Consider the following 24,175-nt stretch of genomic DNA (forward strand, 5'->3'; position numbering starts at 1 on the left):
AATTGAGTAATGTTTAACAAAATAATTAAAAATACAACATAATGTTAATGAGGTTTTTCTAAGTCAAAAAGTAGTGAATGTTAAGTTTAAAAAGAAAAGGAAGTTCAGAGCACCCATGGAATATTTTTGTGGGGAAAAAAAATTACTGAACCTGGAAATGGAAGACATGGAATTGAGCCAATCCAAAATTCAACACTAATAACTGTATGAATCAGTCTCCTTATGTGTAAAAAGGAAATATTTCCAGGGTTGTTTTAAGGAAATTATCCTGAATTATTTTGAAGAGCAGCCATGGCCTAGTGGATAGAGAGCTGGTCTCTGGGCTGTCAGTCACATATTGGCTGTGCAATTGTGGATAAGTTATCTCAGAGTACATTGGTAGAAGGAATTCTGTAGGAGTTACCGATTTCCATGACATCACAGGCCTAGTTCCTATTTATTATGAGTCATTCTGAACAGCTGAGTTTTATGGGTAGCTCAGTTTTTATCTACATAAGCAACAAAACTTGAATAAAAATGTTAGCATTTACTAAATGCATCCTGTTTTAAGATTCTAAGGTATTCTTATGAATTCTTTATTTTTTAAAACAGTATACAGAATATAATTTAATCTTTCAATGAAGGTGACTCAGCATCATCATTATGAACATCATTTTCTGTGATAAGAGTGTTGCCAACAGGGTGTAATTAAATGAGTAGGTTTGCTCCATCCTGCACTAAATGGCCCGATTGTTTTTCCTTTTTTTTTAGTTCTTGTATCTCTTAATTTTTCTCATTTCTTGATATCTGGCTGTCAGCAGTTTTTCTATGCTGTCAATGTACTTTCAATAGCCTCTTTCCTTCTAATTTGCTTTTAGTCTGAAAGTGAAATTGGAAACTAGTTAATCAAACTTATTAGACTGCAAAATAAGAGTCAATAGACTCTGAGGAAAGTCCCCATGGACTCTCTTATAAAGATAGTGAAAGAACTTCAAGCTTGGATTTTTATCACATCTATTTTGGCTATTCAGAGACCTTTGCTGCTTATCTACTTGCTTTTGCCTATGTTCCAGATAGATGGATAGGTGAGTTCCAGATAAGTAAGGTTATTACTAAAATAGGATTCATCATCACTGTTGTATTAAAATAAGGATTTATGAAGGTTTTGTGAACTATTTTTAATCTACTTTTTGGTAGATGTTTAAAGTGTTTATTAAATGTTGAACTGAGAAAAATATTTTTTAATTTTATTTAAGGCAATGGAGTTGTGACCTGCTCAAGGTCACACAGCTAGGCAATTACGTGTCTGAGGTTTGGATTTGAACTCAGGTCCTCCTGAATCCAGGGCTGGTGTTCTATCTACTGCACCATCTAGTTGCCTATGTTTTTTTTAAAATACATTAAAAATTTTTTTTGTACTTAAAGATTTTATTTATTTTAAGTTTTATAATCTTTCCCCTAATCTTACTTCCCTCTCCCAAGCCCCCACAGAAGGCAATTTGCCAGTCTTTACACTGTTTCCATGGTATACACTGATCCAAATTGAATGTGATGAGAGAGAAATCATACCCTTAAGAAACATTAAGTATAAGACAAGATCAGACAATAAGATATCAATTTTTTTTTTCTAAATTAAATAGTCCTTGGTCTTTGTTCAAACTGCATAGTCCTTTCTCTGGATACAGATGGTATTCTCCATTGCAGACAGTCCCAAATTGTCCCTGATTGTTGCACTGATGGAATGAGCAAGTCCATCAAGGTTGATCATCACCTCCATGTTGCTGTTAGGGTGTACAGTGATTTCTGGTTTTGCTCATCTCACTCAGCATCAGTTCATGCAAATCCCTCCAGGCTTCCCTGAATTCCCATCCCTCCTGGTTTTTAATAGAACAATAGTGTTCCATGACATACATATACCCATTTGCTAAGCCATTCCCCAGTTGAAGGACATTTACTTGATTTCCAATTCTTTGCCACTACAGACAGGGCTGCTATGATTATAAAATCTCTATTTTTTAATGTTAGGTGTCATAATAGTTTTAAGGAATTAAGCACCTGAAGAGGGTGAATTTATATCTATGATATGGTTCCTCATGTGACATAGAATCTTATTCAGTGTATTGTATATGTGCAATCTTCATTCTAATTTTGCCAAACTACTAAATTATAATTAACAAGTTACTTTGTCTATTTTTATGTTAAAACAATGAAATGGTAAAGTGTATTTATATCAGAGTTATGAGAACAATTTCTTGGGGATGAAAATGCCCAAATTTCTAATAGTAATACTGTTACTTTAAAGTCAGGGTACCAAGGGTAGGAACAATGGCCCAGTGACCTCACAATTAAAATTTGAGTGTGGTTCATTCAAAAAAATCAATTTGCTAATATGTAGCAGGGCACTGCAGCATGAAAATGTGTTTTTATAAATTCTCTGGATCAAATACAGCTTCTATCAGGAATTAAGAACCTTTGTTCTGTTCTAGTCACAAGCTACTGGGGGGGGGTATCAAGACAAATATACAAATATCTCACGGATACCCACGAACCTTTTATTTATTTCTACTGTAACCTATCCCTGCTGTCTCACTCTTTTCTTATCCTCTTCACCTCATACATCTTCAGCAGATTATAACTTAAAAATATGGTGTCCACTCACCTACTTAAAGGAAACATAAAATTGAATAATCAAAAATGCTGAGAAACAGAATAGAGAAGCGGCCCCTCTAGAGCCTCTGAGATGAGAAGCTGTGCTAAAGCTGCGATGCCACTGTTTACCTTCCCTTACAGACGTGAGTAGATTGCCACCTATTTTTGAGGAACTTTAAGCTCATCCTTCCGGCATTTCATTTAGGGAATTTTTATCTCCAGCCTCATATTCTATACATGATAGGCAACTATTTTATGTTTGTTTCATTGGTAGGGAATTAGGAAGGTAATTAAGGACTTCCTTAGGGTAAAGTCCGACGTTCAAAATCCCTCCCAAGTACAAAACGTTAAAAATGAGAGACTTTGTTCCGAGAAATCCCCATGGAAGCACGGCAGCCGCCAGGCGCCTTTGACATTCAACGTGGGGGCCGCTTTCTTCCCGGTCGGGGGTGTGGGGGCCCCAAGTCTGTCTCTCAAGCTACACCTTACAGCTCGCCCATCGGCACAAGGCCCGAGGCGCCTCCCGGGTTCACTGTCCTGGCTCTCACCTGGGCGCTTTAGACGCCGAACCCTTCTGAACCTCGGCCGCCCCGGCGGGCGGCTCCGCGGCCTTCCGGAAGGCTCGGTTCAGCGCACCCCGCCGCCGGGTCCTCCGCTGACCCGGGCGCTCCGCGGCGCCGAGCTCCGACCGGCACCGGCACCGGCACCGCCACGGCCCGAGCGTCTGCAGGGAAGGGACCGGCCCCCGCGCAACGCCCTATCACGCCCCAGCCCCGCCCTCCGTCCCTCTCTGATTGGATGTGTGGGAGGAGCGATGTGCACGCTCCCCGGGGAATTCCATTTCCTCTCTAGGCCGTCCGCGTAATTCTTCCGGCTAGTTCCCGGCTCGGGCTTTATCCCGCTTACCCACGAACTCTCGCGAGAGTCAGGGTACGGGCCAGTGGGGGGGGAGGGTAGAGGAGAAACCCAGGGTACCCATCACGAGAAACTGCCCCTCGTCCCCCCCCCGCCCCGTAAATGCCCAGCCTCCGGAACTGCCAGCCGGCAGCAGCAGGATTCTCGCGAGAGTCGGGCTTGCTCACCACCCAACGAGAAGGGGCGTGGGGACCCTGCGGCGGCCGCCTTCGCTCCCTCCCCCCCATGGTCTCCTTCCGGTTCTCGATGCTTCTCCCAGCCTGAGTCTCCCCGCCTCCAGCTCCTTCTCCTCCTTCCTCTGCCCATGCCTCGCCTCCGGCCCCCGCCCTCTCTGCCCAGCCCCCGGTCCGATTAGTAAGGCGTCGTGCTTTCGGGGCAGAAGGGCGAGCCCCCAGCCGCGGCCCCCGGCCCGGGAGGAGGAGGAAGTGAACCATTGCCCTCCGCCCTCCTCGCGGCGCTCGCCCAGTCCTCGCGACAGCGGCGTTGGCGGACGGATACGCGGCGGCGGTGAAGGGTCCGGCGGGGGAGGGGCGGAGCGTGGCAGCCGGCTGTAGTTCCGTCAGAGCGGACATCTTGTGGCTGTGTCGTGCGCGTGAGCCCCGTCGGGCCGGGGAGGCACCAGCTGCCGCGCGGGGAGGAGGCCGAGGCCGCAGCTCGAGGGAGGCCCCGGCCCCTCTGTACGCGTGGGTGTGGATGGCTAGGGGAAGGGGAGGCCGGCCGGCCGGCCGGGGGAGCGGGGCGGGCGGGCGGGGAGGGCGGCCGGGAAGCCGGGCCCGTTCGCGCGGGAGGCCGGGGGCGGGGGGCGCTGCGCGCGCCGGGGCCCGGGGCGGCGCGGGCGCAGAGCGCCGGCGGGGATGGTGGCGGCGGCGGGGCGGGAGCGCGCGTGCACGCGCCGGGCGGGCCAGAGTGCGGCGGCGCCCGAGGCGGCTCGGAGAGCCCCCCGCCCCGGCCCCCTCGGCTCGGCTCCCCCGGCTCCTCGCTCGGCTGGGCCGCCCCCCCCCCCCGGGAGCGGACGCGAGCGGGTCCGGGCCCCCTCCCCCCGCGCCTCGGGTGACGCCGGCGCGGCGCGGCCTAGGCCCCGGCTCCTGCCGCAGCGGCCGCCCCCAGGCCCCCCGCAGGTGGGACTCGCGGCCTCCCCCCGCACCCCGGGTCGAGGCGGTTTGGGCGGGGGGCGCCCGGGCCCAGGCGGGCGCTGATCTGGTCCGTTTCTGCACAAGGCGCCTGTGTCGGGCGGAGCCGGTGAGAGAAGAGCGATCCCCTCCCCCCACCCCTCCCCGTCGGCCGGACCCGCTGCCCACCGAGAGCTCCGCGTCGGGCGGGAAGAAGCACGCACCATGGCGCTGAAACGGATCAATAAGGTGAGCCCCGGCCGCGGCGGGGGGCGCCCGGGTGACCTTGGGGGCGCCCGGGGTGCGGGGCTGGGCGGGGGGCGCTGCCGCGGCCGCGGGGGGGGGGACCTCCGCCGCCCGCGGCGGGCCGGGGCCGGGGCCTGGGCCGGTGTCGCGGGTGGGCAGGAAGCGGCTGCCCGGGCGGCCCAGGGCCGGGGCCGCCGCGGGATCCTTTCTGGCTGGAACTTGTGCCCCGCATTTTAAGATGGCGGCTGCCGTGCCTCGGGCTCTCATCTCCGTGGGCCCCAGTGAGAGAGACCTGTTCCGCTTGGCCTTGCTCCGGGGGCTGCACAGCCAGGCCCCGGCCCCGGAAATTTAACACAGCCGAGGGAAAGGATCCGTGGGATCTTGGGGAGCCTGTGGCTCTGGAGCGTATTGTTGAGGGTTTGGCTCTCACCCCATCTAGGCGGGGGGAGTATTTACAACAAACTTGAAAAGATAAGAAAAAGTCTGGCCGTAATTCGGAATCCGGCCTTCCCAGAAATTAGGAATGGGAAGAAGTTTGTAGTGAAGAAGTTTGATCTAGTAATTACTAGAAGAAGTTTTGGGGGGCAACTGAAAACAACATTTAAAGTAGTTTGCACTAAATCTATGTTCATTGATCAACGAGAATGTTTCTGTTTTAAAACTAAGTTGGTGTACTGTCGGTATTTTAACATTGCTTTGTTGAGCAAGGCCCAAATTATTAAAAAGGTAGAAGGCACGGGAATTAGTGAATGTTCATTCTTTAGTGCCAGGAGAATACTTGCCTTTTACTCTTAAAGTCTTGATTTTTACTTTTAGGTCTTGGCCATGCTGTTTATTAGCTGTCTGAACTTAAGACACATTACTTTTAATCTTATTTTCCTCAATTGTAAAATGAGAGTGAGTTGACGTAGACTATTTCTAAGTTTACTTACAGTTTAACAATTTGCAAATCTTAGAAAATTATTTTAGTTAATTATTTGTCTAAATATCCTCAAAGATTAAAATCAGCAAGACCCCTTCAACTTTACAAGTCAGGTAGTTAACTAATGGAAAGAATTCCTTCAGAGTTCAGTTCAAATCCCACCTTTGACCTGAAAGCTTTTTTGACTTGCCTGTTCTTATTGCTGTTAGCTTGTATTTACTTTGCATTCCATTTTTGTTTGTACATAATGTTTTCCCTAATATATGTGTGCATGTTGTTTTCCCTAATGGAAAGTAAGTTTGGGATTAGATTATTTGATTTGAGTACATTTTTCCTTAAATGTGGCACAGGAAATCCACGTTAAAATAGTTTTGTTTAGAATTTACTAAGTATTTGCCAAATCTGGTTTCTCAGAGTTCTATTCACAGAGTTGAAAAATAGAATTCATGAATTTAGGTTTGGATGGGACCTTGACAGGGCACCTAGTTCAGGTATCAAAATTCTTGACCCAAGTGAAACCCAACCAGATTAAAATGTAATTAAGAAATGTTTAACCTAAAAAAAGTATTAAAGGGCAGTACATCGTTAATCTGTTGTGTCCTGAATCAGTATGTGACCCAGGATGAATTTGACACCACTGATCTATTCCAATCCCTTCATTTTACAGATCTTGAAAGGAAGTCATCCCAATAGAGTGATCTAACTTAGCCAAAATCATGAAGTAGGGAATAGTAGCAGAGTTAGGATGTGAACTCAAGTACTCCGGCTCCAAATAAAATGTTCTTAATACATTTTGAAGTATAATTTCATAATTTTTTTGCTGGTGATGCCAAGCTTCTATGATGCAAATACATTGTTTTTAATTTGAAAAAGTTTAGATTTTATTTTAGTGTAATCCTCTCTGTTGTTCAGCTCTTTTTCAGTTTTGTGCAATTTCTTTGGGGTTTTTCTTGGCATAGATACTGGAATGGTTTGCTATTTCCTTCTCCAGCTCATTTTACAGATGAGGAAACCGAGGTAGTCTAGGGTCACACAGCTAGCAAGGCCAGGTTTGAACTCAGCAAGGAAAGTGAGTCTTTCTGACTCTAGGCCTCAAGAAAAATAGAGTAATCCTCTCTGCCCTTCCTTAATATTTTTATTTGCTTTCTTTCTTAAAATTATGTCTTTTGTCCAGACCTTTTTATGTTTATATATCATCAACCCAGTGAATCTTGTCTTATAAAAAAAACAAATGCTCAAATGTTAAGGTATTCAAACGTATAATTTAGGAAACTTGAGCATATTGTACTTACTGTATGAAAGTTGAAGTTAAGGCATTTAGTTAATTGACACAGTAACAGCTTTGTGTAGAGGTCAAGCATGATATATTGAAAAAGGGGGAACTTCTAGGTTCAACAACTGACTTTGACACTTAATAACATTTAAGTGTATGACCTTAGACTGAAGTAACTGAACCTCTCTTGGCCTATTTGCTTATTTGCAAAATGAAAAGACCAATAAGGTTCCTTTTTGTGCCTCTGATGCTCTAGACCTCTTAGGAACAAACTCTAAAGTTTGTTAAAGAGTTATGTGGCCATTTTACAGGTGAGGAAGGGGGGAGGTCAGAACATTGAGGGCTTGGGAACCCCAGATGACATTCTCTGTCATGTGGCTCTAGCTTGGCCATTTTTCATAGGCTCCTACTTTAAAATACTTAGGTTCTTAGATAATATCACTATAGTGAAATTTGACCTGTTGGGAGAATTCAATATTAGATGAGTTCTGCTTTTACAGTCAAAGACAAAGAAAGATTCTTCTTTTTTTTATTAAAGATTTTATTTGAGTTTTTGAGTTTTACAATTCCCCCCCATCTTACTTCCCTCCCCCTCAGGGAAAGCAATCTGTCCGTCTTTACTTTGTTTCCATGTTGTACATTGATCCAAATTGAGTGTGATGAGAGAGAAATCATATCCTTAAGGGAGAAACAAAAAGTCTTAGAGATAACAAGATTAGACAATAAGATATCTTTTTTTTCTAAATTAAAGGGAATAGTCCTTGATCTTTGTTCAAACTCCATGGCTCTTTCTCTGGATACAGATGGTATTCTCCTTTGCAGTCAGCCCCAAATTGTCCCTGATTGTTGCACTGATGGAATGAGAGAGTCCATCAAGGTTGATCATCACTCCTATGTTGCTGTTAGGGTGTACAGTGTTTTCCTGGTTCTGCTCATCTCACTCAGCATCAGTTCAAAGAAATTTCCTCCAGGCTTCCCTGAATTCCTGTCCCTCCTGGTTTCTAATAGAACAATAGTGTTCTGTGTGATATACATATACCACAGTTTGCTAAGCCATTTCCCCAATTGAAGGACATTTACTTGATTTCCAATTCTTTGCCACCACAAACAGGGCTGCTATGAATATTTTTGTACAAGTGATGTTTTTTACCCTTTTTCAACATCTCTTCAGGGTATAGACCTAGTAGTGGTATTGCTGGGTCAAAGGGTATGTTCATTTTTGTTGCCCTTTGGGCATAGTTCCAAATTTCTCTCCAGAAAGGTTGGATGAGTTCACAGCTCCACCAACAGTGTAATAGTGTCCCAGATTTCCCACAACCCTTCCAACAATGATCATTATCCTTTTTGGTCATATTGGCCAATTTGAGAGGTGTGAGGTGGTACCTCTGAGAAGCTTTAATTTGCATTTCTCTAACAAAGAAAGATTCTTAAATGACTCCTTTTTTTAATGCAGATCATTACGATATTTTTAATTGAATGGCTAGTAACTTAATGACCTAGAAAGCCTCAAAGACAGGAAGACCTGAGTTCTAGTCCTTTTTTCTGACAAATACCTGGCTCTATCAAATCACTTAACCTCACAGTGCTTCAAGCAGCTAGCTCCCAGCTCTATTCCAGTGTCTTCCACCTGGTTGTTGAATTGATCTTCCAAAAGCAAAGGGTCTGTCTGGGGCAGCCAGGTTAAATACCGAGTTCAAATCCTGTTTCATACACTTGACACTTAGTAGCTGGGGAAATCACTTAACGCAGATTGCCTCATCAAAAATAACATTAGCAACAAAAGCCCGCCTACATTGAACCTCCAGAGCAAAGGTGGATGACCTATATTACTCCCCCTGAATTCCATAAATTCTAATGACTCCCTATTAACTTCAGGAAAGGGAAAAGAAAATAAGCATTTATTTAGTGCCTGGTATTTGCTTAACATGATATTAAACACTTTTATCTGATCTTCAAAACCACCCTAGGAAATAGGTGCTATTATCCCCATTTTACAGTGGCAAAGGGAGCTTAAGTAACTTGAACTAGGGTCATCCAGCAGGTGAGTTTATGGATTTGAACTCAGGTCAGCTCTGCTCCAAGGTAGATGTTCCATGCACTGGGTCACCTCCACTTCTCCCCTCCCCTTCCCTCCTCTCTCTCTGTGCCATTCTTTTTCTCTCACATATAGGTATTCAGTAGTCACTGCTGACTGATAACTTGAAGTTCTAAATCTTAAAGCTTTGTGAGTTATGAGAAGCACTAGACCAGAGTTTGTAGATATCAGTCCTCAGAGCCTTTAAGAATTGGTTTCAAGTCTCACAGTGACACAGTGGTTGTGTGATTCTTGGCAAGTCACTTGGCTTCTCAGTGCCCACATAAACAAAGAAAATGCTTCCCTACCTTTCTCAAACTGGTCTTGTTCTGTCTGTCACTGTTCCCTTTCCTCCCCAGAACAATATACTTTATTAATGGGGGAATTGTTCAGTTTATTTAATTTTTTAAAAAAAATACCTGTTTTATTTAATTATTTTATACATTTAGATTTTTTTAACATTTAAACTTGAAATTGGTGGTTTTAATGAGGATTTTGCTAAGAGAATCTTATTGTGAGCTTTGACTCTTTGCCCTCCATTTCTATAGCTATTATAGGAGAGGACTGTGTTAAATGATTTTTTGATCCCCTTTACTTTTATTTGAGTTTTACGGTTTTTCCTCCATCTTCCCTCTTCTAAGAATTATTTATAATTAGTTTTAAATTCAATTTTTTAGCCCTTCACTTTTTTAATGTTTCAGTTTGTGTTCTATAGTTGAGCTATGCCTTCACTTCAGAAGTCCTTGTGTATACTTTTGATTTCTATCCAAAATGCACTTGGTTGGGGAAGGGTATAATTTTTCTTTGTTGTTTGAAGGCTGTCAACAAGATTGACTAGTTTGAAATTGAAGGTGAATTTGATTTTAAATCAATGCCTTTCTGTTATCACTATGAAAACACTGCTGGGCATGTAGTCATAGGCCACATAATTTTTATAGAGCTAGAAGAGATCTTAAAAGATCTAGTCCAATCCCCTTATTTTATTAGAGTTGAAGTGACTTGTCATCTCAAAGTCACACAGGTAGCAGAATCTAGATAGAAACCTGATAGACTGACTCGAAAGCTAACCTGCTTTTTTTGTACTCACTGCCTGATGATTTGCAGCTCTGTTACTTATGATTGCTTTGTGACCTTGAAGCTATACTAGCCTATGGTCTGCCAGTTCCTTTTCCCTTGAAGGCAGGAAAAATTTTCCCCCTGGGTTTGTTGCCTTGTTCCATAGTTTTCTTAATCATGAGAAAGAAATGGCCTCCTGTCTAGCCCTAGTCCCTTAGTTAAATCTGGTACCAGTCATTTCTTTAACCAAAACTCATTTACACTTTTACAATGTCTTTCCAAATGAAGCCTAATTCATTTGAATTTATAGTTAATCCTAAATTCAAAATGGTGTAGAGAGGTTCATCAAAGATAATCCCTGGGACAGTAGGTGGTGCAGTGAATAGATAGAGCACAGGGCCTGGAGTCAGGAGAATCTGAATAGAAATCTGACTTCAGATACTTAATAATTTATCTAGCTGTGTGACCTTGGGCAAGTCACTTAGCCCCATTGCCTTGCAAAAAAGCAACAATAAAAAAAAGATAATCTGTGACCTTTAGGGAATTTATAATCTAGTAAGGGCATATACAGTATCTTTTTCTGATTTCCCTACTCCCACCTCCCATCCAGGCTGTTGCTGAGGCCTGTCTTATTCCACCTGTGTAATCTCTCTAATACAGCATCCCCTTCTCTTCTCTGACATTCACCTTTCTGGTGCTGGCCCCTCATGCCTTTGAGATTGGGGTTAAGCCCACCTCAAGTCTTTCCACCCCAATCCATTCTCTGTTCAACCCCTAAAGTGATTTTCATCACACAGATCTGATCATACCACACCTTTCTCCCCATCTCCATCCCCCAAAATCCAGTGACTTCTTCCCACTTCCTGAAGCAAATACAGAAATGCTGTTTGTCATTTAAAAGCCTTTCAATTTAGTGTGTCTTCCCCTCAAGTGTTCTTAACACCTTAATCTCTGAAATTAGCTTTTTGATCTGGTGATACTGGCTTCCTGCCTGCATATAACTTGTTTTGTATCTATTTTTGTTGTCTCATGTCTCTTTTTGTACCCCCCAGCCTAATCTTAGTGCTTAGCCTGGCACATAGTAGGGGCCCTTAAATGTTTTTTGAATTAAATGTTACAATGCAAATCATTGTAATCACAAAGAGAGACTCTAAGTGAAAGAGATATCTAGAATTCAAGAGGGAGAAAATTGTTTACATTCTTTTAATACTTGGAGGATAGCATTTAAACTGGGCTTTGAAGGAATGATGAATTAAGAGATCCACATACAAAGAAAGAGCAAGGTACATTCCAGACAGCATGAGCTAATAGAAACAGGAGAGGAATGTATTTGGGGAAATAGTCCCTCTAGGATGAAATAGTCCCCTTTTTGTTGAAGTATCTGCAAGTGATAACTGTTTTGAATGCCAACCTAAGGTAGTTTTATAAGGCAATGAGGAGCCAGAGTTATTTACATTATAGGTTTTATTTTTTTAAATGGAAATGACTACTGTTAAAGGAATTTCAAACTTTATGGAATAGTGGAGGAATAGGGGATCAGTTTTTAGTTTAGGCTCAAGGCCAATCCTGAGGGAAATGTATTTTAGTTTTATTGTGAAATTGGGAATGTATCCCAAATTGGTTCTATTTTCCATACCCTTTTGAGTCCTATACTGCTCCCCCCATGGATAAATTGGTTTTATAGATTGAATAGATAGAATAGCATTTCTTAATTTTACAAATGGAAGTTAATATTTTCCTTTAAGTACTATTGCGTTAAAAAGGTAATTGTTAAAACATGCCTTAATTCTCTGACTTCATCAAAGTGTCCATAGGATTTGGTTTTTTGGGATAACCCTGTCAATTATCAAGTCTCATTTCTTTGACCTGATGAATGTAGAGCTTTTCTTTTCCTTTTTTTCAGTGATGTTGATGCAGGTTCAACTTTTCCAATTTTTCTTGTCTCCAAATATACTTTTGATAATTTGCCTTTTGTTTAATAGTTTTTGACTTCATTTATACTTGTGCTCTTTTGAAAAAAGCCCACCATTCCATTATGTAAATTATGCAAATTTGGTGTTCTGACAGTTTTCTTAGAATGGAAATGCAAAGCTGAAGTTTTTGAGTTTGGCCTTGGCTATCAGATTGTTTAGAGTTCATAAATCTTGCTTCCTGCTTAACACTTGGATTTTCTATATTTAAAAGTTGAAGAGAACTAGGAAAAATAGAAAAGAAATTAATCAGATGCTTAGATATAAAATAAATGATTTACAACTATCTCCACTGACTTTTGGGACCCTTCACAAAGTTGTTGACTCCCCTTCCAGTTTCGGTATACTCACTTAAATTTTATTTTAATTTGAAATTTCCTTATGGAAATTTTGCATAATAATATTGAATGAAATACTATATGAAAACAGTTTATATACACCTAAGTTTAGAATTGACAAAGTCCATTTAATTCTCATTTCTTTTCGACTATATAGATTAATTCTTTGGAATTACTTTATGTAGTGGGAATGCGGTTTTTGTCTTTATAGAATAATGGACATTGTTACTAGTTACTATAATAATTGCATTTATGTAGCTTTGTGTATTTTACAAAGCACTTTTCCCCCCTACAACCACCTAGGAAAAGCTAGTGTAAGCATTCTCTTCAGTTTTACTTTAAATGGAGGAATTAGATGAAGTGATTTGTCCAGGGACAAAAAGTGACACAATTGAGATTCGAACGTGAGTCAAGCCTATTTTTCTACAACATCAACTATGTCATGGTAGCTTTGGCATTTTTTAAAAACGTCAAAGGGATACTTTGAATTTTTATTGATGATATAATTCATTTCTCATTAAACTTATCTTTGTTGAACACTTTTAACAAAGAAAAGCATAAGTAAAAATTTATCAAGAAACTCTAAAAGCATATGCAACATTACATAGTTAAGTCTAGGAAGGAAGAATTTTTCATCTGTTTTGCAGCTACTCTGCTATTTTCTATAATTTATATTTTTAACTTTGATTTTAAGCTTTTTAAAAAAATTGGAAAAAAAATGAAAGTTGCCTAATTCTAAAAGTGTCAGTATGACAGCACTATAAGGAGAAAAATTCCTTATCAACAGGTATCAAAATGCCTATACCTCTAAGCCTCAGTTTCTTGATCTATAAAAAAGGTTCTTCTTGTTCTACCTGCTTTATGGTGCTTCTTAAACTGAAATATTTTTATAAATCAAACTTAATTTTTAAAAAATTTTTATTTAAGGCAATGGGGTTAAAGTGACTTGCCCAACCAAGGTCACACAGGGTCTGACTCCAGGACTGGTACTCTATCTACTGTGCCACCTGGCTGCTACAAACTATTAATTCTTGATTGTGTTTTGGGTCCTATCACAGGATCTGGATACTCGGGGGCACACTATTTTTTAAATTATATTTAATATTTTGTTTTATTATTGGTTTAAAAAAGTGATCGCTTGTGAAGGGTCTTCTAAAAAAAGTTAATTGGAATAATGAAAATGACAAACCATGAAGAATTGTTGCACATACTTTTGCATATGTTTCCTAGATTAAAAATATTTGTTCCACTCCCACTTCACCATTCTCTTGGGTTTGAGTAAAATTAATTCATAATGTTTTTCTTTATGTTGGAGTGGCTTTTATTAATTGACTTTACTTGTTAAATAATCTCTTTGCCTACCCTCCATTATGTTCTTGTGGCCAAGAATGCATTGCATTTGTTGTAACAATACCTGTTAATTGTGATTTTTCTCTTTTGGCATCTGATTTCTTCATTTCTACCATTTAAATCTTTTATCTCATATTCTGTGTTTTGTAAAAAGCCTTCTTCAGAAGTTGTTAATTCTACGGGGGCCAAGTCTAATCTCCCCTTACAGATCTCTCTTTCCATCATTTATGTAACCAGGAGTCTGCAGGTTGATAGCTGTATTTCTTTCTAATCCTGTAGTTTATTTTACACTTTAAAAAAAACCATCCTGAGTCCAAAGGTTTCCCAGATGCCAAAAGAAGTTAAAAAGTCTTGCTTTAACAAAAAAATTTCTTCGGATTGTATTTAGTGTATTTATTGATCCTTGTGTTTTTGAAATCATTGTCACTTTCCATTCCTCTCTTCTATGTCCCCAGTAGATAAAACAATGACTTCCTTTTACAGATGAGGAAATCGAGATATTTAAAGTAAGCATCTTATCTTCCCACTACATCTAGATCTGTAATTCCAGTTCAGGTGCCTCTAGCTCAAAATGCAGCACTTACTCTTTTCATCAATAAATGCCTTTTATTGACAAATCTTTCTTCTCCACTTTGTTATTACATTATTTAAATGGATTCATGATTTTTCACTGTTCTGCAGGTACAGATTGCAATGCAATTCTCCTCTCTTAAACTTTATTAATCTTGGTCAGTGTCCTTTTATAAAATCCCCCAGAGTTCATTTGTCCTTGAGAAGAATTTTCCTACTTTAGTACATGATAGACTCAATTCCTGGGTTTTATTTAGTACTTATTCATAAATTTTTTTTATACATAAAACATTTGTGCAGCTATTAATTTTTAAATCATTTTAGCATAGTAAAGATTAAATTTAAGCATTGTGAATAATCTGTTGCCTTGAGACCAAAGTAATTATTTACATAGATGATTTTAAAGGGAAAATTTTTATTGTTTATAAAAGCTAGCTTCCCTTACCCATAATATCTAATTACAAAGAACATACTTGTTTTAGTTGTCTGTCCTATAATTGTAGTTAAACAGGAAGTTTCTGTTTATCTTAGTGATAAGAAATGAGAATTCTTGAAGATAGTTTTCAAGCTTGTTTGTTAAAAATTCATTTCTAATTTAGTATTTATGACTAAAGAATCAATATGAATCCTAATATTTAACAAATTTCTCTTAATGTTTTGAAATATTGATTTGTCAGTGCTTCAAATTAAGAGTTTAAAATGTGAAACTTTAGAACTAAGTTGTGTCACTTCAAATTACTGTGGAGCTATATAATTTTTATTTTAAGGTCTTTATCTTTCCCTTATCTTTAAAGATTTAATTGTGACTCATTTACAAAAGCATTTCTGCAATGGAAGCAGTCATTGTCTTTCTTATTACCCAGTACCCTCTAATTTTAATGAGATATTTAGATATTTCATGAGACACAAACTATTATGTATTAAACCTTGTAAATCTTGATTATCAGTTTAACTTGATGATTTTTTCTTCATTATAATTACTATAAGCATTTTGTTCAAACCCTACTTTAGACACAACCCTGTGATTCTCTGTGCATCAGTTTCCTAGTCTGTAAAATGGGGGGGGGGAGGTATGGATGATCAGTGGTCATATTTTTTATGTAGTGAGTTAGGTTCAATTTTGAGTATTTTTTGTTTAATTTTACATTTATTTGCACTAGATTAAATTGTGTAAACTCTTTGAGGGAGGTGGGCCTTTTCTTATTTTTGATTATTCTTTTCCCCTTTCTCCAGTGGTGGCTAGGATTTAGTGTTACAACCTCAGCAGCTAATACAAATTTTGATTTTGAATATTTTTCTTGTAATATTTGCTTGTAATATGTGCTTTATAAACTGAGAATCTAGGAAGCCTAAAGTTCAAGTCTACCTCCCAGCACTTACTGGTTGTCTGACTATAGGCACTTCACTTAATCTTTCAGTGCTCTAGACCTCTCTCTTAAGACTGATCCTTACATAGAGGTGAATTTCCTTATCTGGTAGGTTTCCTAAATCATTGAAACCCTAAGTCCAATCTATTTTAAATTGTAATAAAAGAGCTTTAGAATTTCAGCCTTTGAGGGTTGCTTTGAGATTGTCCTAAAGTTCTCAGTAGCTGAAAAAATCCCCTGGATTGTTTGTTTTTTAAATAATTTTTTACCCTCTGTACCTTTTCTCTTGTGGAGATTGGTTTGTTTTCAAAGAGGAGACTGGAACTTGAGTCTTTTAAAGTTGTATAATTTTATATAACAATTTCATTTATAGTTTTAAGATAAGTACAAATGTATAATCTCCATATTTTTGTTTTGTTGTTTTTAGGGTTTTTTGCAAGGTAATGGGATTAAGTGACTTGCTCCAAGGTCACACAGCTAGGTAATTATTAAGTGTCTGAGGCTGGATTTGAACTGACATCCTCCTGACTCCAGGGCTGGTGCTCTAGCTGCCCCTGTATAATCTGTATTTAAGTATGCTTACTGTCTCAGGGAGGGAAGGATTGAATTTGGAGGAAAAAAACTTTAAATAAAAATGATTTATAAAAAACAGATGCAAAGTCAAACTCTTGCAGAGTTTAATTGGTTTAATTTCTTCACATTGACAAATCTCTACTGCATATCTTCTTTAGTTAATTTAATGTTCCTTTTTTCTCTCCCATTCCCTTTCTTTTTTTACCTGGGGTGACTAATAGAAAATGAAGTGCTCTTTAACAGAGATATCAAACCTGCCACCTAAGAAGGTAAAATTCTAGTGAAGGGTTTGAACCAGATTAAATTATTATTGGGAAATGTTGAACTAGAATAAAAATACAGAGGGTTTTTGTTTCTATTTGAATTTGACACCAGTGATTTAGAGGAAGGTCAGCAGATTAGATATTACAATTTGACTATGTAGGTTAACTGGCCTATTCTGGGGATCAAATCAATTACATTTGCAGTCTGACCAGTGAGGAGTAAACTAGCTATAGTTTAGAAATAGTAACATCTGAATGAATCTGACTTAGTTAAGAAGATAATGAAGTATTTACAAAAAGAGAGAGAGATGCTATCCAGATGCCCTTAGTGGCTTCTTCAGAAACCATTTTTAATGTTTGTTTTATAATTGACTTAATGCCTCTAATATTTCCTGTCCTTGAAGTTTGTTTTCTTTTTTAAAAAACTGTTAAATCATTGGGAGTTAACAAAAATTTGCCTGTAGTCAATTATTTTTTTCTGAAATTGATTATTTTTTATTTTATAATTCTCTCATTTAAGAGATATTTGAATGTCTTTACTTTCCTGATCTTGAGGGTGTTTTCTTTATTTACAAAATAATGAGTTTTTTAAAAAATCTTAAAATTAGAATTAAGTGACACGTGAACCTAAAAACAAAACAATTTTTTCCAGTGACATTTTATACTTAATTAAATTAGAATAGTTTACTTTTCATTGTGGTTTATAATTGTTGGTGGCTTTTATCATAAATGAATATAAATTATCAACTTTTTCCCTTTATCTTCACTTTCTTTCCACCTTCTTCACTTTGTTAAACTTTCCTACTAGTACTGTTAGGCATAAGAAGACATGTAGACCTTTGTTTTCTTGGTCTTGAGAAGTAGAAAAAATTTACTGAATTGGGGAGATATTGTTAGAAGGATGATAATTAAAAGAAAGGAAAAGGCTGACTAACATTAGGGATGTGAGGATTGCTATACCACAGTTAACACACTTAACTTTTTATATTGTAATTTTATTTAGAATATTTTTAGTCTTGTATTTAAGATGCCTCTTGAGAAGTGGAAATTAATGTAGGACTAGTTTTAAATCTGGAATCACCAGTGGTAGTAAAGTGGATAGAGCTTTGTTAACGTGCAAAGAATCTGGGTTCATGGTGTCTCTATAACACATACTGCTATATACCATATAATCCTAGGCAAAGTCAACATTTAGTATGTCTCTGCCCCTCAGTCCTCCAAGGGTATAAGTTTCAGAGAGGGGAAACTCCATGTAGATAAGTATTGTATTTTTTTAATAATATAAGTAGCATGCTTAAGAAAACTTTTAAGAAGTAAATTTTATTTCATTTTTCAAGATTGACTTTTTCTTTCCCTTTCGCTCTTCCCCCCTTCTATCCCTCTCCCCGCTATCTATTAGAAAAGCCCCCAGTTACAGAGATGTACAGTCAAACCAAACATTTTTATATTTACCGTGTCTAAAAGAAATATATCTAGAAGACTTGCCTATAAGTGGAGGGAGAAGGGGTAGAGATCTGAAGATATGGGTGAAGGGGTAGAGATCTATATGGGTGAACTCAGTAGCAGAGTTTGCACTTAGCTTTACCTAAGGGAATACTGTTGTTAATTAAAGGGTCCCTTGTGTGAGACTTAAGCAATATTTCAGTTTTTTCTTTTTAAGTCTGTTGTTTCAGCCTCAATCTCTATATTCTTCATTGCTGTGAAATTAAAATGCTTAAGTTTGGCCTCAAAGAAAACTTTGTCTCTGTTCCTTTGCAAAGGTGGGGGGGGGGTCTGCAAGTATTCTATATACTGTCAGTCTTATTTACCATTTTAGTTTTGCTGAACTTTTTTTTTAATTTAGAAGAGCTAGCCTTTTAAAGAGAGTAACTGTAGGATTTAGGTGGATAATAAAGATGATTGAAGGCTAAAACATAAGACATTTAGGTGTTTTAATTATTTTGTTTTACCTCCAAATTTCCTGCTGAATCTACCTCTTTAACCCAACATGTTACAAAAGTCTCACAAAACGGGTCAACCCATATCTGTGATCCCTTTTCTTTGTAAAGAAAGGGAGGAGGGGTGGGTAATAGGTTTCTTTTTTTTTTCATTTTTAACATATGTATATACTAATTAATTTAGGCATGTGATCTCTTTGGGAAGCAATGCACTTAAATGTGCTTTATGCCTGGAATAGAATTTAGTTTTTAAGTTTTAGATTTTTTTTTGCTTCTAGGCCATTATGAGAAAATTAAACAATTGTTTTTTCTTGAATTTTTACAAGTGACTTAAGCTAATCACTGATAACTTTTAAAAATAAGCAAAATGATTGACCTTTGGTATGTAGTTGGTATTATGGAAGAATGATAGTATATTTTGAAGTTGGTCCTGGTATTAGGTTTTTAGGATTCTGACGGATCTCTTTGGGAAGCAATGCACTTAAATGTGCTTTATGCTTGGAATAGAATTTAGTTTTTAAGTTTTAGATTTTTTTTTTTGCTTCTAGGCCATTATGAGAAAATTAAACAATTGTTTTTTCTTGAATTTTTACAAGTGACTTAAGCTAATCACTGATAACTTTTAAAAATAAGCAAAATGATTGACCTTTGGTATGTAGTTGGTATTATGGAAGAATGATAGTATATTTTGAAGTTGGTCCTGGTATTAGGTTTTTAGGATTCTGACAAGAAAAATTTACTTGTAACTTTTCTTGTTACCTGCTATATTTATATTAGCAATTATATAACTTGAAGTTATCCCAATTCCATAAGTGGTTTTTTATTTTAGGTTTTTTGGCGAGGCAAATGGGGTTAAGTGGCTTGCCTAAGGCCACACAGCTAGGTAATTATTAAGTGTCTGAGGCTGGATTTGAACTCAGGTACTCCTGACTCCAGGGTTGGTCCTCTATCTACTGTGCCCCCCCCCCCCCCCAGTTCCATAAGTTTTTAATGTATCTTAAGAGTTTCAAGATAACCCATATTTTTCAAAGTTTGAAATTTAAAAAAACCTAATTGAGATTTTTAAAATTAAATCCATTCTAAAAATTTATATATTCTAGAATGTTGAAAGCATTTTATTATCTGTCTTTTGTTTTTACATCATCTGTATTTCCCACTGAATCCATCTTTCCAAACAATTCATCCAAGAGTTGGATTGATTCTTAGAGGTCATCTAGTTCAGTCTCTTTCATTTTATTTTTCTAGGGTCAAAGTGAGAATCTTTTTTAAAAGATTTTTAAAAGTCTAGTAGGTTGTGAAGAAAGTTAGCATTTGCCTCTTTACCAAAACTTAAAATATTTAGTATTTTGCTATCATTCTTCCAAATTGAAAAGTATAGTTCGTGTGTGTGTGTGTGTGTGTGTGTGTGTGTGTGTGTGTGTTTGTCATAAGTCATTTTAAATTTGGTGTCTCTGCTGTTTCAGTATTCTGCTTTATCATGAAGTTATAGACCTTGCCTTTTTTTTTTGCACATAAGTTTGGGACATAATGTTTACAGAATATAAATTCATGACTCTGCATGAGCCTTGTGGCAATAAAAGAATTTAGGAAATTTTTGTTTAATTGAAAGTCTTAAGTTCTCAAGATACAGTACTTGTACTGTTGAGCTTATGATTTTTCCTAGCAAACCTTCATTACTGGTTTGAAACGCCTGTAAGAAAATAATTTCTTTACCAAAATAACTTTTTGGTGTTTAGAATTTGTTAAATCTAGAATGACCCTTTCATATAACTCTTCTGTCTAATATTACTAGTGCTACATGACTTTTTGATTTAACTTCAATATTCCTTTCCTTACTGGGACTTACCATTTTTTTCTTAAATTGTGACTAATCTCTTAAAAGAAATTGTATACTTTTTTTTATAAAGAAAGTCACAATCTCCCTCCCCCTTGACATTTTGAAAAAAAATGATCTCATCATCACTGGCTCCATTGGTTGCCTTCTCAATCACTTATCCATTCCATGCTGCCATCATTCGTCCAATCCCTATAAATCAATCCACTACAGAAACTTCTAGTCTTCTTTGAAAGTTAAAGAATACCAACTGGAATACAAACTCTCCATTAGTTGTCACTAACTTTTATTCAATAACTAGCTCACTTTCTTTGATTGTAAATATGATCTTATATTTCTGTACAGTTCTTCAGTTTGATAGTATTATACAACTAACTTAATGCCTGCTATGACTAGCCTGCAAATTTGAATTTTAATTGAATTCTAACACATAGTATTTGCAAAAGAATATTGATGTTTTTAAAAAAAATGGGTCTTTGTTTCAGGGAGAAGTTTGGTGTTATTAAAAATCACTGGGGGCTGCTTAGGTGGCACCAGTGGATAGAGCACCTGCCCTGGAGTCAGGAGGATCTGATTCAAATCTGGCCTCAGACACTTAATACAAGTCACTTAACCCCATTGCCTTGCACCCCCCCCCCCAAAATAAAGCACTGAAAAATATTCTGAGGACAGTTATGCATGGTCAACTTAATCACACATACATAAATACCTATCTGTGATGTTAGTACACTTGTGAAATTACACTTCACTGATGGATAGTTTGTTTTAGAAGTGCTCACAGATACTTCTCATTTTTAATCAGTTGTGTTTTCTGTAAAGCTTAATAGTAACATTCCCCACGTTGGTTTTATTTCCATGCAGTAGTATTAGTAGTAACTTGGGAGATTATTAAATTTATAATTTATATTTCTTTTTGTCGATATCATCTGACCTGTGAGGAAAAGAAAATTTGCTTTTAATATTAGGTATTAGGTTTTTTCGGAGCAGAATGATTTAATCTTTTGAAAACTAATTTTCATGACTTCTAGGAAGCCAGCACCTCTCCTAAAGTCTTTTTCTTTATTGTCCCATTTTGACTTGCTTTTCTTCGGTTCCTGTCCTGGACATCCAAGCTATGGAAGTTCCACCAGATGGGGAAATTTTGAGTCCAGATAAGCATAATAAGTTTCACTTAATGCTGTCTGAGATCCATATTAACCAAAGGTAAAGGGGTTGACCATGTTTTTTGGTCACAGAAACTTAAGAAATAGTCTGTAATGGAAGAGAAGTTGTAATTTTCATTGACTGAGGTCATACCTATATTAATGAGAATACAAATTTTTAAAAGAAGTTTTTGAGGTAAGGAGTTGAAAGACGTAATATATGTCCATATAATAGATATTTATGAAATTTTATAGTTTTTTCATTTCCCTAATTTGAGAGTGCATGTAATGATTTACTTCAACCCATTTGTACAGCATCTGGAAATAAAGCTTAAAAATTATTTTTTCACTTAACTAATCTCAGAATAATTAATATATGTGCCTTTGGTTATTTAAAGAATGATAAGCAAATGATATATTTTATTACTGCATTCTTTGAAAAACTAGTCATTTACATGGTGTCTGAAGTGTTAATAACTGCTGTATTTAAAACCTCCGCTCCATCCCCTCCAAACAAAATTTTTTCATGGAAAGGTGGAATTTGAGAGAGCTGCTGGAATGAAGGCTCTTTTCTCCACTGTCCTACATTGTTTGTTCTCTATCTTCTGAGTGCATAGAACATTTCTTTCCCTAATGACCTGAACCTCCAGTTAGGGTAAATGGAGTTCAAACTTCTGGTTTAAATCTCTCAGGCCTGTTGTAGTTTTGGCCATTTAGGCATATTATTACTTATACACGCTCTCTTTGGGACTTTAGGGTTAAATGTTATTTATGGTACCTTACAGTTCTCTAAATCCAATGATTTTCATTTACTACTTTTGAAATAAGATAAGCATATATCCTCCAGCTTGAAATATTGTGCCTTGTATTGAGTGGGAACTCAATAAATATATGCTGATTGATATTTAACTCAATTACAAGACAACACTGGCATTTATTTTCTAATTATTGGGAGTATAATCAATGTCTTATAAACATGTTAAGTGTATTTGCTCTATATTAGCATGATAGCTTTCTAAGCTCTTTACATTTAAAAAAAACATTTAATTGAACTGAACAAAGAATAGCAAGCCCCACACGATTGGGATTTTGGTTTTTTGAAAGTAGTCTTAACAGTAACATTTTATTTTGTCTGAGTCACCTTCTAATATATCTTCTGTGTTCTTCTAAAATATCTTTAATCTTTTAAAAGTAGTTGTCAAAATGAATGCTTCTAATTCTGCAGTCCTTTTTTTTTAAAAACTGCATAAATTTTTCTTTATGCTAAATTCTTTGTAGCATTTAATTCTATTCAGTACATATCACTTTACTCAGGCAAATCCTCAGTGATTGGAAATGCAGCAGTATTTTTATATGTACAGGAGTTTTAGCAGTTTTGTTATTTTTCTTCTGGTACCTTGCCAGCTTGTTGTCTCAAAGTGTATCTATCATCAAAAATTAGTGAGTTTGTATAAAGTAAGTTGTTTTTCTTTATTTTATGGTATATAGAAGGTAGAAAATTACGCTGACCATTAGGGTTTTGACTTTTGTTGAATTTGCGATTGGAAGACAGAATCCATTGAACACTTTTTTTTGTCTGTTGTTGCATTATAGTTATTGGGAATGCAGTTTTCTGTACTACATTTCTCTTGAAATGTAAGTTGCTGGGGACTTTATTTTATAGGGTTTTTTTGTTTGTTTGGTTTTTTTTTTTTTTAGGTTTTTGCAAGGCAAATGGAGTTAAGTGGCTTGCCCAAGGCTACACAGCTAGGTAGTTATTAAGTGTCTGAGGCCAGATTTGAACTCAGGTACTCCTGATTCCAGCACCAGTGCTCTATCCACTACTCCACCTAGCTGCCCCTATTTTATAAGTTCTTAAGATTTTGTTAATAGCAGGGAAACAAATTCATTGTCTTATAAATGTTTTTATATATTAGTCATTAAATTTTGGGATGCATATACTTCCAGATATGAATGGTTGCTGTCAATTTGTTCTGTTCAAAAATTAGGAACAGTGGGGAATCACAAGTGCAAGACAGATTAGCATTTGAGACAAAATTTGATCTTATTAAGTAAGAATAATGAAATGAATATAGGAATGACTTTTTAAAGAGTGAAATTTAAAGGTAATTAACCCAGAGCATTTAAACTTGCCTTTTTTCTTTAACCTTTTATTTTAGTTCATGTATTTTATTTTATGCATTTTAAAACATTCTTAATCCCATAGACTTTACCATATTGTTAAAAGGGCTCATGACACTCCAAAATTTTAAGAAACCACAAACCAATTTTTAAAAATAAAGTCATAGAGATAAAGCTTTTTTGTCTTTAATAAATTCAGAAATCATACATCAGACATATACATATGTCTGGCAAAGAAATGAAATGATTGCCCAAAATGATTAGATTTTTCTCTTGTGGTCTTAAGTGTAAAAGGTTGATTATTTTAACAATCAGATTTAATATTGTCCTGGGAAGAGAATTTACTAATAATGAAAGTGTTGTTTTGTGCAGCCATTTTGTTGACTTAAAAGAATGAGGACATTAAAACTTTACTATTTGAAAACATTCATAGTTTTCTTATTTGAAGAAAAAAATTTTTCTTTTCAACTTTGAAAATAAAGTATTG

General features: G+C 37.5%; 1 protein-coding gene across 2 annotated transcripts in view; it reads left to right on the forward strand.

Annotated features, from left to right (window-relative positions):
* UBE2D3 (ubiquitin conjugating enzyme E2 D3) overlaps positions 1–24,175 on the forward strand; it is a 151,789-nt gene that overhangs the window by 96,990 nt on the left and 30,624 nt on the right. For both annotated transcript variants that reach the window (XM_074228789.1, XM_074228788.1), the window contains one exon: positions 4,761–4,901. In XM_074228789.1, the coding sequence (XP_074084890.1) occupies positions 4,761–4,901 (141 nt within the window). The remainder of the gene's footprint in view (positions 1–4,760; positions 4,902–24,175) is intronic.

The sequence above is a fragment of the Macrotis lagotis genome, chromosome 3 (assembly GCF_037893015.1).
Source record: "Macrotis lagotis isolate mMagLag1 chromosome 3, bilby.v1.9.chrom.fasta, whole genome shotgun sequence".
NCBI classification, from domain to species: Eukaryota; Metazoa; Chordata; class Mammalia; order Peramelemorphia; family Peramelidae; genus Macrotis; species Macrotis lagotis.